The sequence below is a fragment of the Corvus moneduloides genome, chromosome 16 (genome assembly GCF_009650955.1).
Source record: "Corvus moneduloides isolate bCorMon1 chromosome 16, bCorMon1.pri, whole genome shotgun sequence".
In the NCBI taxonomy this organism is placed as follows: Eukaryota; Metazoa; Chordata; class Aves; order Passeriformes; family Corvidae; genus Corvus; species Corvus moneduloides.
This window is the reverse complement of record NC_045491.1, coordinates 14579572-14598690: the sequence shown is the minus strand read 5'-3', so window position 1 is coordinate 14598690 and position 19119 is coordinate 14579572. Positions and strand designations below refer to the sequence as shown.

The window sequence follows — 19119 nt, the reverse complement described above, 5'->3', positions numbered from 1 at the left end:
TTTTAGTGCCAGTCCATGTGATTTTCCAGGAGGAGCAGCTCTGTGGATAAAGCTTCCTGTGTTGCAGAATAAAGTACAGAAAAAAGCCAAGGCAGGAGGTTGTGCTGGTCCGTGTGCACTGATGAAAGGGGAATGGGAAGATTGGAAATATCGGTGTCTGTGTGAAGAGGAACTGACTCTGCCAGTGGGAGGGACATTAGGTCAGTAACTGAAACCCTGTTCAGGTACTTGGGTGACCGAGGAGGAAATCAGAGCAAAAGGTTGGCATGTCTTTGGAAGGCGTTGGTATGATCTGCACATCTGACTCAGGCACAATGGACTTAGAGGAAGCAAGCTGTGAGTACGATATGAAATGTGCAAAGAGGGAAAAAATAGCGTGTAAATGATGATTTGAAAAGTTCTGGTTCTCACAGTGTTGGGAATAGTCCTGATTTATTAGCTCTGCAATAGCTTTGGTCCTGCTGTCTGTTTCAAACTGCTCCTAGCAGTTAAAACGACATTTTCTGTCCCTGCAGAGACATTTTGTCTGCACTGCTATCGATGGCAGTTTGAACTCAGCTCATTCCAGAATCTCACCAGTAGCATCTGCCTGCTTATGTTGGTGTTGCAGATCAGAGTAAGGGCCCAGTCAGCAAGAAAAATGTTGTGAAATCAGCTGCAGTGGCACAATGGGTGTTGATGGACAGCTGCAAACGCTGTGCTACGGATGGGTGAGCTGGGGGAGGTTGAATCTTCCAGATTTGCTTGCTAAATATGTTGATTTAACAGCCCCTGGTAAGTGAGATTTGCTTCACAGGGGCACGAAGCTGGATAGCAGACTGGAGACAGGGCTGTGCTGATCTCTGGGGTCCCCTCATGGATAAGCCCCGACCCATCTCTGCAGTGGCCTCAGCTCCAGTGGGACTCTGCACCCCTGACCCGGCCTGGATGCACGTCCAAAAGCTGCTCTTGTCCTCACTAAAAGAAGGCCATGGGTAATTCCAGTTTCCTCACATCACTTCACAAACTTTTCATTACTTGCCTGAGGCAGTGATGAGCTCTCCGTGAGGATCTCACTTGGATTTGATTTCCACCCTTTCAGGCCCCCTATCCCTCACCTCAGGCTTCAGTCCTCATGAACCTTCATCCCAAGCCCAGACATTCCCTTGTCATCCCTGCAGCTATTCCTGCTGTTGTCCCTGCAGCTGTGCCCCTTGCCCAGGGGCTCCCTCTGCCCCACCAGCAATTCCTGCCCTGCCCCCAGCAAAGCAAAGGAGCAGAGAGGAAACTTTTCATTCTTTACCTGAAAGCAAAATCCACCAGAATCCTGGGAGAAGGGAAAAGTCTGCTGGGGAGGGTGGCTGAAAGGGTTTCTTTAATATATGAAAAAAAGAAGGCAAGAAACTGAGAACAAACTTGGGAAAGGCATTGAGTATGGGTAAGCTGGCTGTGCTGGCCCTTGCCTGGATGGATGTGATGATAGTGTTGGTGGAGCCAGTTGTGTGAGCAGAATTCTTGTGAATGCATCTTAATTATTACACAGCCGTAGGGACAAAGCTGCTAAAGCAGCAGGGGAGAGCTAAAGCTGCTAAAGCAGCAGCTACTAAACAGCTGGGCAGGGAAAGTGGAGAAGGTCTGTCACCATTCCTTCAGCTGGTTGTCACAGAGATTATCAGACTCCATGGGAGAGAACAAAGAATCCCTGTCCCTTTGGCTTTTCTGGAGGGATCCTCAGAGCAGGAAGGAAGGAAGCAGAAGGGCAGTGAGGGTTCCTCCTCTCCTGGCTGGGGTAAACCAGACACAAGGGACTGTGCTCATGACCATGTGGGGCAAGAGTATTCATGTGAAACAGAGCAGAAAGAGAAACTGGGAGGGATGGAAGAGAGATACTTGTTATGAACTGACACACAATTAACTAAAAACCTGAAAAAGATGAGCAAAGGTATAGACAAATATTCATTTCTAAGGAAGACAAGAAGAAAGGAAGGAAAAACACTTAAAGGACAAAGACTGAAAGCTGACTTTGCAGATAATTCTGATAATTTTATAGAACACTTAAAGCATGAATAATACCTCCAAGTCTGTACAATTGACCTGTTTTTCTCAGAGTTACCCTGAGGGCTACTGTACTTGTTATATCTGAAGAGCTCTAGTATCTTTTGATTTCATGGTGTGAACTACAGAGTCTGTTTTGTCTGGACTTTTCAAAGTATCCCAGGTCCGGATAGGAAATAATTGTATGCAACACCATGAATCTTTGATTTTTCAGCATCTGCTTAAATGTTTTCCCAGTGATAGGAACAGTGAGATGCTTGGCTGGTGAGAGGCAGAGCCTTGGGGGAGAGGGAGGCAGAGGGTTTGGATGTGATCCTGTGAGACTGACTCAGGGCTGGATAACCCCATGTGCTGGCTAGGGTGGAGTCACAGCAGGCTGTGGAGCAGAATTTGGAGTGTACACAGACATTCATGTGGTTCTAAAGGTCTTCCCTATGCTCTTCAGAGCAGAGGCTGCCCTTGGGATGTGGAGAGTGAAGTGAAGGAGCAGCAGGGACACAGAGGGCGAGGCTGCTGTGCAAGGGGAGGGGATGGGGAGCTGCTGGAGGGGGGATCAGCCCAGCAAACCATGGAATGATGTGGCTCATCCCCTGCACCTCCTGCACTGCTGGGGACAGGAGCACAGCTGTTCAGCTGGCAGCTCTCAAGGGACCATTTCAGCTCTTACATCTACGTTTCTAGCAAATCTTCTGCTGTTATATGCAGTTACGTGCAATTAAAAATAAGTGCAATACAATGATATATTTGAGGAAACACGTGCAAGATTGGCAGCATTTTACTGCCAGCACTTTTCATAAAGCAAATTTCTTCCCTGGGAGCAGGGGCCTGTAGAATAATATTCTGACAAAAAGGTTTTATCATGCAAAATGGGGCTGACACTTTCCTTCCTTGAGTCCCAGATGATAAATGGAGCTGTTGGGAATAATGATAAAGCTTTAATTTTCAGCAGACATATAGGAAAGTGCCTGTTGCACAGGGTGTGTCCAGCACAGAGGTTGGATATGTGTGGCCAGGGGGTGCTGAGTGTGCACTGAGGCAAAGGAACAGGCAGAAAGGGTAAAGATATGTGCAAAGTAACTGGAAGGAGGAAAGGCTGGAGGGTTTTATTCATGAGGTATGAAAAGGAACATGGAGGTGGAGGAGTAGGAGGGAATGTGAAGTATCCCTGGGTATATGCACAGGAAGGAAAGAGGATTTATTTTATTTTCTATTTGTGCAAAGGCAGATGGGAGCTCAGGGAAGTTGTGTGGGACTGAGGGCACCCACAGCATGCAGCAACAGGGTGTTGCTAATGGACAGTCCTTGGACCCCCTGCAGCCAGAGCATTCCCAGGTCACAGCAGGGAAGCTGGGCATGAATATGATCACTTTAAAAATTAAAAATTTTGTATATTGCTGCACAGCTTTAAATCTCCAGAATGATCCCATGGTAACACTGTCTCTGGGCTTCCTATTATGTATTCAGATACAACAATTAAAATAATACGATATAAAAAAAGAAAGTCATAATCATGAAGTTTGGGAACACCACATGCTTGAGCTGTGTGTGCCAAGTGTGTGTGGAAGGGCGGGGAGGAGGTGACCGAGGAGGGAATTGTTGGGGGTGGGATTGTGTCATATTGTGAGGGCAAGAGGAGCCCGAATCAAATCCACAGTACCCATGCGAGAGAAAGAGGTCACTGTCCTGTGGGCCATCCATGTATTTTGCTATTTACTGTTCCAGAAAGGGCAGTAGTGGTACTTGAACAAGTTTCCCTAGCATTTCCCAATCTAACTCAAGACACTGTTCCTTATAATTCTGCTGGGCTCTTATCTGCAATTCTCGCTTCAATAATTCGTCTGGTTTCCCTCCCTGAGTGCTGATTTACCCCGAGGCACACACTGACCCCTTCCTCTTCACTGTGTCTGGGCTTTCTTTTCTCCCACAGAGAATATTTTAGAATTCACTGTCATGTCCAAATGCAAAATTAGGAAAATCATGGTTGTTTGCCTCATTTCTCTTTTCCTTCCAGTCTGAAAGGTAGAGTGAAAACTTGGACGTTAGCAGGGGGATAACTGTAACAACAGAATAACAAACAAGATAACCAAGGAAAAGCAATAATCATGGAAGCTCTCTAGTTCTGCCCTCCCAGGGGAGCTCCTCACTCTGCTGCTGAAATGCTGATCATTCCAAACCTTCTGTCCCCTCAGAGCTTCCCAACCACTCTCTTCCACCACGGAGAAAGTGCCCCACTGGTCTGACGAACAGAGATCCATCCTGCTTATATTTTCTGCCCCCAAAACATCTTTATATCACTTCAGCTCATAGGCTTTTGGTGAGGATTTTCTGTACTTCTCAGCTCTTCATCCTGTGAAGGTATATCACCCTGTGGAGCCCATCCCTGCTGTGTGAGCCCAGGAGCTGTGTGCTCTTCTCAATCCACAGCTTTAAACAAAGCCTTAACTTTCTCACCAAAGAACGAGGGCAGCAGGTCCCTGGAGCAGCCACAGGGGTCAGCTACTGGGCAGAGTGACAGAGCACCTCTGGGCCTTGGGACCCACCAGGACTGCAGCCCAGCTATGACCCCGGTGGCAGTGGGGGTGGCACTGTGTGGGTGTTCCTGCAGTGCAGTGCAGTGTTCCTGCTGTGTTTGTGTGGATTTGCTCCAGAGGATGGGTTGTGCCAAGAAGCCAGGGATGGATTGTAGACATGTGACCATGGGAGATGGCAACCCCAAAGTGTCCTGGTGGTGGCTGGAAAATGCCTCAGCAGCTGTTGGGATTACTGGGAGGTGCCTGTTGCACATGCTGAGAAAGGATGGATGTCACATTTGGTACACCCCCACAATTTTACCTTTCTAGAGAGGGAAAATCAGCTCACATTGGCAGCACAGCTTTTTGTGAATTGGCTGCATATTGTAAAAACTTTTAGTGAGTATAGGAGGAAGGGTGGACACTGAGACATCACAAAATTTAAGAAAAAACAAATCAAGGAGGACCTTTTGCGTTTGCTTTTCACACATGCCTTCTCCAGGTGTCTCAGAGACTTCACCCACTGAAGTGGGTGAGAGCCTGGATTTTCTGAAACCAGCAGAGTCCGTGGAAACCTCCCCTGATCGAGTGACTGGCTGCACTGACCTTTCTCTGAAGTACTTGATGGCTTCCTGGTCTAGGAAGTTCTGCTCTTCTCGAAAGCCCTGCTCAAAGATTTTGCGCTTGTGTCTGAACTCAATGACAGTCTTAGTGTAAGAGTTGAGGGTGGTGACGGAGGCCGCCATGCAGCAGGTGAAAGAGCCCCACGCCAGACTGTGGAGAGAGAAACCAGCAGACAGAGCTGGGTTAAGACAGCAGCTCATGTCATATTTCAGACACACACACACACAGGGTGGGACCAGGCAGGGAAGGTGGAGGGGACAAACCTGTTCTTCTCATCTTACCTCGAAAGACCTGTGGCTCATGCTCAGGAAGGCAGGAGGCTGGGCTGGGGCTGGGCACAGCCTTCATCCCATGGAGAACCATGTGCTAAGGTGAACACTTGGTGCACTCTGACACCAGAGCCAAACACCTCCTGATTTCCCTCTGAAATGCCTCAGAGCCTTGCAGCCGAGTCCTAAAATCCATACACTCCTGGAAGGAGTAATGCCCCAGAGAGTCTTTTGGAGCAGTCTTCCAGCATCCATGGGACACTGGCTGCACAATGCCACTGCAGGGATGGTTTCTAATCTGCTTTTCATGCCTTCATCAGACTACTGTATTTCCTTCTTTCCTGGTTCATGGACACTTCTGGCATTCCTGGCTTGTGTCTGGTCTCTGAAAGCCTGACCACAATAGAAGACAACACTTCCATTTTGTGGAGTCACCCAACCTGGGGGTCTCCTGACTGACCCCCTCAGTGTGAAGGCAGTGCCAGCCAACCTTGGCCAGCCAGGGGCAGGATGCCTGCAAGTACCAACCAGGAGCACAGAGAGGCAGAGGGAGAAAAGTGGAAGAAAAAAAGAAGACTGGCCCAATGCAAAGCTGGAAGAGCAGCAGGTGTTGTCCTTGGTCTCCTGGCAAGCAGGCTCAGCTGGGAGCTGCTCTGTTCCCTGCTTGTGGACAGGGCTTCCCCTCAGGTTCTTCTGCCCTCCCTGACCTCAAGTTCAGATGGGGCTGGCGAGGGACTCATGGCCCCAAGGAGCTGAGATGCTTTTTGAGCATGAAATGAGGCTGCAAAAAAAGACCCTGAATTCCTCCTTTTGTCAGCAGAGCTTCTCTGCATTCAAGCTCCCCTTGGCTTCACACTCAGCCCATCAACTCTGGCTACACATATTTCACAGTGGCTCCCTAACTAAGTTGGATTAACTTCATCATCTATGATGGTGACACACTTTACCTGCTCCTTTTTGCACTTTTTCTGTAACAAATTGATCTGAATTATGCAGAGCAGAAAGAATCCAGCCCCAGTAGCATTATCTTATAAATACTCATTGTCAACACAGCCCTCAGCATGAGCTATTTTCCCATTCTGCAAAGGACCTGCCGACAAGGAAGCAGTTTCTCATTTCAAATTAGACAAAACTTGAAAAAGAGCACATATTCATGGACTGAAAAATCTAGGGAGAAAGTGACTCAAGTAAACAGAAATGGCTCATTTCAATGATTTCAAAATTCAGCTTATAACAAGTCCTGCAGGGACTCCCGAGGCAATGAGATGTGTGGAGGCAGCTCCTTCCTTGTCATTTTTGAACCTGTTTGCCAGATGCAATCAAATGAGAAGGAAATGTAGTGACCCCTGGGGTGACAAAGTTCCCTGAAGTTTCCCATGGTTGGGAGGAGAAGTGGGAAGGGAACCTGTGCTAGGTGTGAGTGTCCAGGCACAGCATCTTCCTGGCCTGAGTCTTCCTGGCATGAGTCTTCCTCCCACGTGGAGTGTGTGGAAGAGCTCCAGCAGCTGCAAACATTTCCAGCTGGGCTCCTAAAGAGTATTCAGGAAGAAGCCAGCCAAATCCACATACCTCACTGTGCCTGGGAGGTGCCTGGGGAATGACATTTGAGGGAGAACTTCTCTTGGATGTTTCTGATGGTTTCTAATCATGAAATCAGAAGTGTTGAAAGGTTCAGAGAAGGAAATACAGAATGAAGACTCTCAGTGTCTGGCATTTGGGAAATTATAGTAATTAGGCAATTAGGATAGATGTGCTTTAGTTTTTATGGACCTTGGTTAAATGCTATGTATTTTGTATTGTAAGCAGTGGCTGTCCCACCTTCAAGAGTTACACCTGCCTTAGGTGAAGACCTCTTTAACAGCAATGCTGTTAATGGTCCATGCCAGCTGTGCCCCAGATGTGGTGGGACTGTACCCACAGAGCTTCCTGTAGCTGCGCTCAGGGCTGGGCTCTCATGTTCCTCCATGGCTTAAACAGCTTAGGCTTTTAATATTTATTTTCTTTAGAGAGTCTTAACTTAAACAGCTACTGATCCTCAGAGGCACTGAAATCCCTTGCCTGGAGAATCCCCTGGCCCACTCCTGACTCAAGCCAGAGACCAGAACAACCTTCAGGCTTTGCCAGTGCCTTGGGAATGGGGTAGGATAACAGAGGCCAACCCTGAGACATCTGAGCAGACTGTAAACAGTCTGCTCATTTTGGGGAGGGGTGTTTTTATCATTCCCTTTTGATAGAGAGGAAGTTGAGTCACAGAAAACTTAGTTTTCCCACTGGCACTTGGGAAAGGGATGGCAGTCTGGATCCCCAAGACCCTTTGACTCTTGGCCATGGGGACAGCGTTCCCTGGCCTCACTTGTCAGGGCTGTTTCAGTTCTCTGGGCCGTGTTCTGTGGCTGGGTGCTGCAGTGGCACATTTACAGCAGGCTGAAAATCAGGGTGGTGGTTATGCTGCTGGGTGAGGGGTTCTCAAAGCTCATGTTCCAGGATGTCACCAGAACCCGGACGGAGCAGAAAATAATTCCTACATGTGTGGTTTTCCACCAGGTTGGGTGGGCATTTGTGATTAACCCTTCTTAAAGAAGATGTTCAAGTCTGGGTGGTGTCAGGGGAGGTTGAAGCTCTCTGGTCTGTACAACAGTGGTGGCTCAGTGTTAGCTGGAAGGCAGAAGCCTTGTTTTTGCTTCATTTGCCTTCCAGACCTTCCTTTTCCAGGTCTGCTACTCATCACTAGTGTGGCATGAGGGACCCCATGGCCTTCCTCAGGCTGCTGAGCACCACTGCAGGCTGAAAGTGCCGCTGCTGCTCACCCCTGTCCCAGCAGAGCCAATGTTTGCACCGTGCCCCACATCCTGCACGGATAAATGTGCTGCCTTGGAAGCATAAGGGAAGGGAAGGAGGAAGGGAGGGAGGGAGGGAGAAAGGGAGGGAGGGAGGGAGGGAGACTACTAAATGCAAGAAGGAGCTTTGTGGCTGCAGTAGCTGGAGAGGAGCTCAGCTCCCACAGTGGCTGTGTGGAGTGAAGCTGAGGTCTCACCCCAGCAATACGGGCAGAGGGGATGTTGCTCCCACATATTTCCCTGCTTGTGGGTGTCTCCAGAGTCCTCCACAGCGAGACCTAACCCAGGGGCAGTCCTGGTCCTTAAACCAAAGCCTACTGTGCCCTCTCTGGCTGTGGTTGCCCAGGGAGAGCTGAGGAAGAGGCTGCTCTGGGACAGGGCTGGGGTCTGGACTTCATCTCCCATGGAGCACGGCTCCCAGCTCCACCTGCCATGGGACACAGCTCCCAAACCCACCTCCCATGGGATACCAGCTCCCAGCTCCATCTCTATGGGACACAGCTCCCAGCAGGGAGTGTGGGTGGGATGAGTGGGCCCAGGGAGAGCTCAGGATGCCCTGAGGGACCCTGGTGCCCACTCTGAGCCATGGGGGCTCTTGGCTTGCACAAGATGGAGAATAATCTAATGAGTGTTGTTCATGCAAGACATTCAACAGCATTCCGAAGTTTGAGTATTGCAGTAAATTACAAAATAGATTACTGAAGACAAATACGCCTTATTATTTAAATATATTGAAAATTATACAATTATTGTGACAGAGTTGTTATAAATATTAATATAAAGATTATAAATACTATAAATATGGGAATGCAATGTATTTATAAGTCCATCATCACATGCAATAAATATTCATTATTGAGACACAAAATAAGCTGTATTTTAAATATAATGTGATTGGTATTTCGTAACATGTTGCTAAAATGGTAGCAACTCCTCCTATGAAACACAGCATAGAGAGGTGAGAAGGAAAGACTAATAATTCCCTGCAGTGCTGTGCATGAGAAGTATTTATATTTATTTATTGGTGTTAGCAAAGATTGTTATTTTTGCTTTGAGATGGAAAGAAAATAATGTGCTATATTTAGAAATGACAAGAAGAAGGTATTTTCTCTATCCATCCAAAGAGGCTGATGCCTCTGGAGGAATGGGGATGTTGTTTGCAGGTATTTTTATTCTCCACAGCCTCCTGCTCTTGTTAAGCTTCTTATAAACTTGCAAGCAATATAACACAGTTGCTGTGTCTTGGTCAAATTAGTTTTATGTGATTTTAGAAGATAAATGGGAAAGGTAAAAAAAAAAATGCCATGTCCATTTTCCCAAGCCTTCTCCCCATGATCCACAGGGAAGTCTCATCATGCCAGGAGCACTGAACCTTCCTCTGCAGTTGTGTTAAAAGCTGCACTGTAAGGTTCAACTGAGACATTAATTAAAAACAAGGAGGGAAAAAAAAGAAAAGTCTAAAAGTCTCAGAAATGCCATGGCAATTATGTTCCTAAATTGAACTTTAATGAGAGTGCTCAATCTGTGTTGGTAATTGTGGGTGCTGTTTATTTACAAATGCTCTGTACCTGCTGATAGCACAGCTGCTGCTGCACAGCCACCCCTAACTGTCCCCCACACCTCAAAAACTGCACAGCCCCGGGGGCTTGTGCTCCTGCAAGTTTGGCAGCTGGAAATCCACAGGCGAGTTCCTGGCAATTGGAGGTGATATGTGCAATTCACCTCCCAACAGGGTGATGGAACAACTCCAAAGAGAAAAGAGAGGAACTGGTGGTGACACTTACCAGAAGGACCATCCATAGTCCCAGGAATGTGGTCGCCAGTCCTCTGGCCCAAGGCTGACTGTCACTTGGAAAACTTGAGTGTACATCATGTGTGCCACCATCCCCAAGAGACCTGGGAAGCAGGGATTAGAACAGGAATTTTTCTGCCAATGCTTTTTATCATTCTTGAGGGAGCTACTGCTTGGAAGTGCTTTGAGAGCTGCAAAAAAGTCTTTGTTGTACTTTTATGCCTCCTGTTCTACTGTGGAGGAGGGAGCTGCATGGGCAGAGGAAAGATATGACTGAGAGCTCAATATTTTGCATCATACTGAATTCTCAATTAAAAGAGGAGTTGAAGGAAGAAAATCGTTGAAGAAAATGTTGCACAATGAGCATCCCCACCAACCCTGCTGCTGCAAACCAGGGCTGTGCCACCCACAGCTATCTCACAGCCCATCCCAGACAGGCCTCAGGTGAGAATGAGGAGAGAGGCTTCTGCAGGCAATGCAGACTCAATGTGTTCATGCCAAAGAACCATATTTTGTCCCAGTAGTTGCTAAGATTTATGAATCTGAACACTCATAAAACACTTGGAAGTTGCACAAGGAAGTGAGCTTGGTTCTCCTGATGATGTGTGCTGAGAGGACACCACTGGGATACTTTTGATGGTGCAGTGCTGGTGCTGCTTTTGTGAGACTGTTATAGCTCCCTGAGAGAACTGCAACTGGGTGAGGATTAGACAATGTGTTAGAGCCTTCAGGCCCTGTGATATTAAAGAACAAGGCTGCAGTAAATCACAGGGTGGCCTGAGTGGCTCTGCCTTTAGCTGGCCAGTGTGGTCCTGCAGTTTAAACAGAAAAAACCACCTGAACTTTATATTTAAACATCCCTCTGAGGAAAATGAAACCCCACTTTTCAAGCAGTGGTGGTCAGGAGCAGCTCTGAGGCTTGGAGTATTTTCTAGCTACAATAATTTGGGATGTTCCTGCCATAGCACCTGGGCAGTGCAGGGTGATGATCCCCAATGAGCTCAGGAAAGTGTGGGATAAGGCTGAGGAGGTGAGGCTGGATCACTATATCCCAAATAGTTCTTGGGGCCTACAGATGGGCAAAAGCCTCTTGTGCTGCAGTGGCAGTTCAAGGCACTTGGAAACACCCATATTCTGCCCTGGTGGGTACAGTGAGGTCTGTGTGTTACACTTTGCACCATTCATTCACTGTTCTCTCTGACCACCTACTTCTTTCCATGGTTGCCCTTCCTGTACGTGGAAGATCCAGATTTCCCTCCCCCAACCATACTGAATTATTGTCTCTTCTTCTTACTTTCAAAACCTAAAACACTCTTAGTCTCCCCAGACACGTGGATGATTCAGGGCAGTTCTGGGGGAGGGAAGCTGGGGAATGTTTGTGTTGTTGGCATGTTAAGCAGGACCTTCAGCAAGACAAATGTCAGATTTGATACAAACAACTGCAGAGGCTGAGAGAAGACACTGTGTTACAGGGAGCTGGGGTGATTTGCTCAGCTGCCTCGTGTTGGAGTGACACACTGCAAAGATAGGAGGTGGAAAGAGCAACTCACTCCAGGAGAAATGAGATCTGGGCAGGGTGGGTGGCCTAATGGGAGCACAGAAAAGTGCTGCACACCTTGCTCATTTCTGGTTGTATTTAATTTCCAGAATGCACCGGGCGCCTGCTGAACTTTTTAAATCAGTGGATTTTTCTTCAGCTGACAGCTGTGCCTTGATCTTAAGTTGAGGGTTTACTGTTTCTGTATGTCCTGTCAGTAATTTTCAACCCTAATAAAATCTTACAGACTGCCCTGAGACCGTTCATAGTCACTCAGAGCCAGCAGGAGGTTTGGCCCAGCCAGGACGAGCCTCAGGAGGGCTGAGCTGCTCTGTTCTGTCACGCAAACCTTGCACAGGGTTTCAGCCACGTTCAGCCCTGTGGCTGTGTGGGAGGCTGAGGTGACAGTCCACTGATCCAGGTGAGGAGGAGGTCACCACCAAAGCCTGGAAACGTGGTGTTCTTTGCTTTGTCTGCCTAATGGCAGGGAGGGACAGGGCTGGGTCTGCACCTGGCAGGGCTGTTGGTGCTGTTGTGCCACATCCAAACTAAAGCAGAATAATGCAAATCTTTTGTTGTGCTGCTTCACTGACTTTCGGTTTGGTCCATTTTAGCTGTGCCTTGCCAAGTTCTCCATGGGGATACCCCCTGGTCCATATTGCTGTACATTTAATGAGCTAAAATGAGCTGCCTGTGACACAGGATCATCTTTTCCCCCAGCTGGCTGCTCAAGGCTGGGCAGGGAGGGCACAATGCCTGCACCCATCCAGGGTCTGGGGCAAGAGGTGTTTGCAGATGGGAGATCCTGGTAAGGTGGTGTGCTGGAGTGGGGGGCAGTGCAGGAACACTGACCATTTATAGCTGGCTTGAGATCATGAGCCCTGCAGGACCAGAGCTCTTTGGAGGTGTTGGTAATGGAAGAGGTTAAGGAACTTTGGAAAGCTGGAGATGACGGGTATTTGGAAAAGACAATGTATTTTAAACCATTTTCTGATATTTTTTACTAGAAATGCTATTTATAGAATATATCACAGTAATTAAGATGTTTTATTATAAATATTACGTGAGAGACGTGTAATTTTTTTAGTTTGTGTATGGTTAAGAGGGATACCAAAATTGTGATGTTGTGGGGTATTTTTTTAATGGCTGGTAGGAGATTAAGGAACAACAATAAGTGACCACACTGTTAGGATGTTTTTTCCTAACCTTTAGATGTTGAGCTATGAGAAGGTGGAGATCTCATTGAACTTTTATGAGGGAACTCAAGCATGAATTTAATGAGAAGTGTTATGCTCCAATGGAAAGTCCCCTTCATTACCTAATTTCTATTAAGCTATGTCATTATAAATATGCTAAGCTTAAATAAATATAGTTTTCTTCTTTCCTCTGATATCCCCGTCATTGAAAATAACAGCTAGCAGCGTGCTGGGGTTTGGGGTTTTATCCTTGTTTCAATTCCTCTATCATTTTTCCCTGTAAATTTTGAAGTTTATATTTGGACTATCTTGGCAATGTACTTAGGAAGAGGGAAGGCCAAAATAAAAATAGAAAGTTGTGTAGGAAAGAAAACTTCATCATTCTTACAAAACTTTAAAACTGCAGTTAATGGTGAAGGGAGAGAGGAACAGCATGGAAGTAATTGATTGAATGCTGAAGAATTCCACATAGTTTGATTTTGAAAATGGAACTGATTTTTTTTTTTTTAAGTTCCAAATTATATCCGAAGCAGAAAAATATGCTTTGGCTGTTCTTATCAGATTTTTTTGTCACTCAGCTTTACTTCTGACCTTTTGTTTTTGTTACTATTTCACAATTTGCAGCTATCCCTGAAGATACAAGCTCCTTCCCAGAATGTACACTGCCTGTTGTAACGTCTTCCAGCCTGAAATGCAGCAGAATAAAATGCAGCAGAATAAAATGCACTTCTATTGCAGGAGTTCTTTCTGCCTGAGAGGTCCATGCAGGAGTGCTCACATGAGCACTCTGGCTGCTTGTATGAATCCTGGAAAGTGGGGGTTCAAGCCAGAAAAAGCTTCACAGAAGGGAAGGGGCACTTCCTCAAGTTCAGATGGTGAGAGGCCCCAAGTACAGACCGAGCATGAAAATAGCCCGAAGCAGTTGTTGTGAGAGATGTTCATGTCCCAGATCACCCTTGGGGCTGCTCCTCAGTGCCATTATTAGAACCCTTTTCATTCTCAATTTGGTTAATTAACAAGATTAGCTCCTTTCTTTGGTTTTCCAGCCTTCACCTACTTTCAGGATTAACAAAGAAAAAAAGAATTTTCAGCATTACATGTTTTTAAGTTTCCTCTGGAAAATGAGTGTGATGATGCTGCAAATGGAGCTGAGGCTGGAGCTGTGGTAATGGCTGTGCGGGAAGGATAATTACTGCATTGCTGCTGTGAAATCAGGAATGAGGATATTCACTTCTCCGTGGCAAGAGGCAAATTTATCATGCAGTCTTTGTGCCAAAGGAACAAAAAATTACATTGAAAAATTGCAATAGCGAAATGGGGATAAGAGAGTCTTGGAGCCTCTGTTTTTTTATTCTCTCAGAGTTGCAGAATTTTGCTTTGAGGTGGTGAAAAGGGAGGGGGAGGTTCCTACCTGAAAGCACAGTGAAGACAGCAGCAAAGGCATTTAACTTGAGCCCATCTATGACACTGCTTGAATGAAAGAGCTCGAGGCACATGAGGCTGAACCCAACGACCAACAGCATGATGTACAACACCTCGGACACCACTGAGAGCCACAGCACACCTGAGGGCAAAGAGAGACAACCAGTCATCACTTGGGGAATACTTTCAAGAGGTTAATGTTGGCAAAAATTAATTAGGAAATCAGGAATATCTAGGAGTAACTGTGTAATTTTTTGTAAAAGTTGGTTGGTTTATAAGGTTGGCAACTGTAATCTGGGTTTTTAAAAAATGTTTATCACACCCACTGTATATAGAGAAAAAATTCTTTACTGAAAGAGTTATTAAGCACAGTCTGCCCAGGGAAGTGGTGGAGTCACCACGCCTGTAAGTGTTCAGAAAACAAGTAAAGGTGGCACTTCCCAGTGTGGTTTAGTGGGCATGGGAGCCTTTGGTCAAAGGTTGGGTTTGATGATTTTGATGGTCTTTTCCAACCTTAATGATTCTGTGATTCACAGAGTTTAAACTCAGCAAACCATGGCCCGATCTCTGAAAAATAGAAAAAGTGGTGAATGAAGATGTGAAGAGTGCCAAGGTGGTAAAGAGACTGCAGAAAGAACAAGCTGTTGCTTGTTCTTGTTCAGCTTGGCTGAAGAACCTCTGCAGGTTATGTGTGAGAACCTCTTGGCTCCTCTGAGCCAAGGCACAGCTCACAGAATTCATTTTCCCACCCTGTGCCACAGTTTAGATGAGCAGAGCCCAGCACACACAGAGGTGATGGCACAGGATACCTGACTGTCTGTGTGCTGCTGGGAGCTGGACAGGCTTGGATGCCTCTTTTCCACAAAGAAAATATTTTCAGTCCAGGTTTTGAAATTCCTGTCACAGCATAGGGTTGGGGGCTGTTAGAAACTGGAGTCCTGCAGGATGGCTGTTCTCACTCAAGGTGTTTGGATCCACCTCACAGGGTTTGTGCCACTGGAGCTGACACAGAAACTGCCACAGTTACAGCAGGGTGGGCACAGATATTTATAACAGGCTCAGATGAGGAGCTGCAGATGCAAAACTCGGCCTGGCTCATGTTTCCTCAGCTCCTGGGTACAGCCCTGAGGGTCAGGGCCCTGTTTGAGCTCTGCAGGACTCGGGGGCAGTGTGCAGGGCACGGGCTCTGGCAGCGCGGGGCAGTGCCCAGCAGGGACTGATTCACCACCAGGAGATGTCATGCTTGGGAATTCCAGCTCAAAACCTCCAGCAGGATCTGCTGAGTCTTTGAAAGTCACCAAGCCATGGGGTAAATTGGGGAGGATGGGAACAGACGATAAAATTAAGTCCCTGCCCAATTTCCAATTGCCGTTTCAGCATGAGAATCTGCTGGAATTCTCCAGTACATTTGCTAACCTGATTGCTAGAGAATTCACCTGGAAACAATGAGCAGTGATGGAAAATTTCAGCCTAAGCAGTTGAAACATGGAAAGTTAAGCATCTGAAGACAATGGCTTATATTAGAAAATGTTAGCTGTAACCATAGAGACTGCTACAGGCTTCACTATATTAATACCTTCTCTCCTCACTGTGAGAGCACATGTGTGATAAAGCCTACAGTCCAGCTTAGAAAACCAGATATGCAGTCTCACTGTTATCAAACATTTGAGTGTCCTCTTGGTGACCAGGCTGATCCCAGCTCATATTTTGTCTGGGAATTCATCTTTATAATTGCATCTAATTAGTATGTGCTATTCGTTGTTGCCACTGTAGCTGACCTTTCGAGTTCTTATACCACACTAGAGAGATAGCAATAAATAAAGCTTTTAATTGCTCACAGTGGCTGTGTGTGCAATATTGCATCTATCAACAGCAAACAGCTGCTTATCTCACTCCTGTTAGTCAATTTGGTATCAGGCAACTGGCACACTCTTCCAAAAAGGAATGCAAGTGAGAGAGAGCAAGGGTGTTGTTCTGAGATACAGCAGGCTTTAGAAGGCATTTTGCCTCATTTTCTCAAACCATCAGTTTCTATGATGAGAGAATGATGGAATGATTTGAATTTGGAAGAATTAGATGACGTAAACCTGACCCACAGACTGAGGCAGCAGACAGCCCTAACTAATGAGCTGTAATCCATGTAGCCCACACTTGGAATATTAATGTACAACACACCTGCCCAGGTGTTTATTGCCCTGATTCAACCCTTGTGGACACCCACTGGTGGTCTGTGCACACCAGGGCAGTGCTGTAACAGTGTCTGCAGCTCACCACTGTGGTGTGGCTCCATCTCTGCTTCCCTGAGGGGACAACTGGGCTCAAAGAGCTGCAGTCCATGGGATAATATCAGGCTGGTGGTGCTCAGTTTTAGGGCCAATTTTCTTGGATGCTTTTATCAATGACCTGGACACACTTAAGGAAGTTTGCTTCTTGTGATCCTAAATTAGGAGGAGACTGTGAGTCCCTTGAGAGAGAGAGACCTTGGCAGATTTGGGTGTGTCACCAGCCACATGAAATCTGACAAGGGCACAGGCTGGGTTCTGCTCCTGGGACGGGGTAATCCTGGATGTACCTATGGAGAGGGGAACAAGAAGCTGGAGTGCACCCCTTCAGGAGGGGTCTGGAGGGTTGCTTGATGGTTTTGGGGGTTCAGGTGGTGGCTTGGGGTTCAGGTGATGTACTCAGCCCACTCTACCTGTTGCCCACCTATGGACCAGTGCCTGAAGCTGGTGCTGCAGGCAGCAGTGCAGTGAGCTTGGAAGGAGCAGGGAGCTGGGGAGGTGCACATGTCCCTGTGGGAGCATCTAGGTTTGTGTGTCCATTGCAAGGAGACATGTGCAGAGGGACAGGAGGGCTCTGGGAGCTGAGCCTGGAGGGTCTGGGGGCCCAGCTGGTGTCCTTTGTCCTCCTAAGGAAGGAGAAAGGAACAGGAGGAAGGAACACCTGACTGTGTGGCTGCTGTCACAGGGAGTGCTTTGGCTTCCCTTGCCACAAGGCTGGGATAAGAGTGGCTTTGTCAGCAGGATAACCTTGCAAGGAAAGGATGAAAAGCTCAATGAGACGTGAGCTTTGCTCTGCTGTAAAACCTTTTTCTGATCAGACACAAAGGCTGGGTGAGTTTGCTGTTGGAGGCACAGTCAATTATTACTTTTTGGGGGGGCCCTTTTCATATCTACAAAGGAAACTCTCTTGTCTTATTCATGGGGTAACTGAATACCTTCTCTGTGCCTTTTTTTAGCACATCTAATGTGGGGAAAGGCAAGTCCCACATGTGGTGTTTGCATAGTTCTATGTCCTGTCCTGCCTGCTCTGGCTTTGAATTTCATCTGAAATAATAACACCCAGTAAATGCAACCTAAGTTTTGCATTTTCCTGTGGCTGCCTGAAGCAGAACAGTTGCTTCAGGTTATTAATTCAGGAGACAGAGTCTTTCTGTTCTGTGCTGGTGGTGATCTCCCACTGCTCCTCTCTCAACATGAGATTCATGAGGCAGTCACTTGGCATCATCTCCACTCACAATCTCTTACAGCCTCCTACCTGCAAAGTAGAGAGCTCCTTCTCTTGAGGGGACCTCAGTCATTCCAGGTGACAGAAAAGAAGCTCTCCAGGGGATTTTTCTCTTTTCCAATCTTCTCTGCTGTCATCTTTTCTGTCTGCTTACTCCCCTCCAGCCTGTGTCCTCTGCCCCAGGGATCTGTCTGGCCTAACTCAGCTTTCATGAAAAATCTTTCCTTCAGAAGAGTCAGTACTTGGTTCACTTGGAGAGTTCCACCTGGATGGCCTGTAACTGAGGATCTGTAATCTCATAAATCAACAGATTCATCTCTTGGTCTTCATCCTGTCCATGCATTTGCCTTGCCTGCTCAACAAACCCACAGCTGCCAGTGCAGAGAAGGGGCTGGGAAGGAGCTCAGCTGGGATGTGCTGCTGTGCCAAGGGCATTCCAATGTGAGACCTCCCAGGAAAGCAGAGTCTTCGACTTTAAAGCAAAACGAAACCCAAAGTGGTTTCAGTCGCACTGCTGCACACACGTTCTCACCAGGGCGGGTGTGTGCAGGGAGCCCACCCAGCATGCAAGCACCAAGACACAAAGTATTCAGCCAGTCTTTCCAGGATTCCCTGGAACAATGCAGAGGATGCCAGCTGTCAAGTCCTCCTCATGTCTGCTGGGCTTTTTTCAGGTGACAAAAATGTGCTGGGTTTGCACGTTCCTTTCTGTCCTTGCCAGGAGGTGTCAGGGACCTGTCTCGCTGTCCTGTCACATCTCTGTGGCACATCAGCTTGTTGTCCTGTGTCTCCCACCCTGATGTCTGAGAAGCTGCAGGGAGGTGGGCACTGCGATCTGGATGACCACTGACATCAGTACCATCACCACCTCCTGTTCTAACACATCTTTTCCTGTCATTTTTGTCCCTGGTGCTTCTCCACCAGTCTGTCACCTCCTCAGCAGTGTTCCTGACAATGACAGAGATAATTCTGTGCACTGTGGGACACTTTGGATCTTTGCTCCCGCCCCACAGACATCCTGTAAGTCCCAGGTGGGATTGCTCTGAACCTGAGCACCACAGATTGTGAGGCTTTTCGGGGAGGAAAAGGGGTCACCAGCTTCAGGACAACCTCCCTGTGAAGCAAAATCCCTGAAAGTACAGGACCTGGGCTCAGTTGCTCACCCAGAATTTGAGATTAAAAACTGTGACTCACCAAAAGATTTCACACAAATCAACTTATAGGGCCCCTGCATCAGAAGGAATCATATCACATTCATATCAGCAGACCTCAGGGCAGGAAGAAGATCAGCACAGTAGCCAGGACATTACAGGACTTTGTGTCTGAGCTTTGCTATTTCCTCATCAATGTGTGAGAGACTGTCTTCTCTGTGGAGTTCATGATGAGAAGCA

General features: G+C 47.1%; 1 protein-coding gene across 4 annotated transcripts in view; it reads right to left on the bottom strand.

The window, feature by feature from the left end:
- The window catches only part of GSG1L (GSG1 like), a 56472-nt gene that overhangs the window by 8679 nt on the left and 28674 nt on the right, over window positions 1–19119 (bottom strand). For 3 of the 4 annotated variants that reach the window (XM_032125534.1, XM_032125535.1, XM_032125532.1), the window contains exons 3-5: window positions 14211–14363; window positions 10059–10170; window positions 5151–5318 (exon numbers count right to left, since the gene is read on the bottom strand). In XM_032125534.1, the coding sequence (XP_031981425.1) occupies window positions 5151–5318; window positions 10059–10170; window positions 14211–14363 (433 nt within the window). The remainder of the gene's footprint in view (window positions 1–5150; window positions 5319–10058; window positions 10171–14210; window positions 14364–19119) is intronic. The other variant, XM_032125533.1, reaches the window with a different exon arrangement.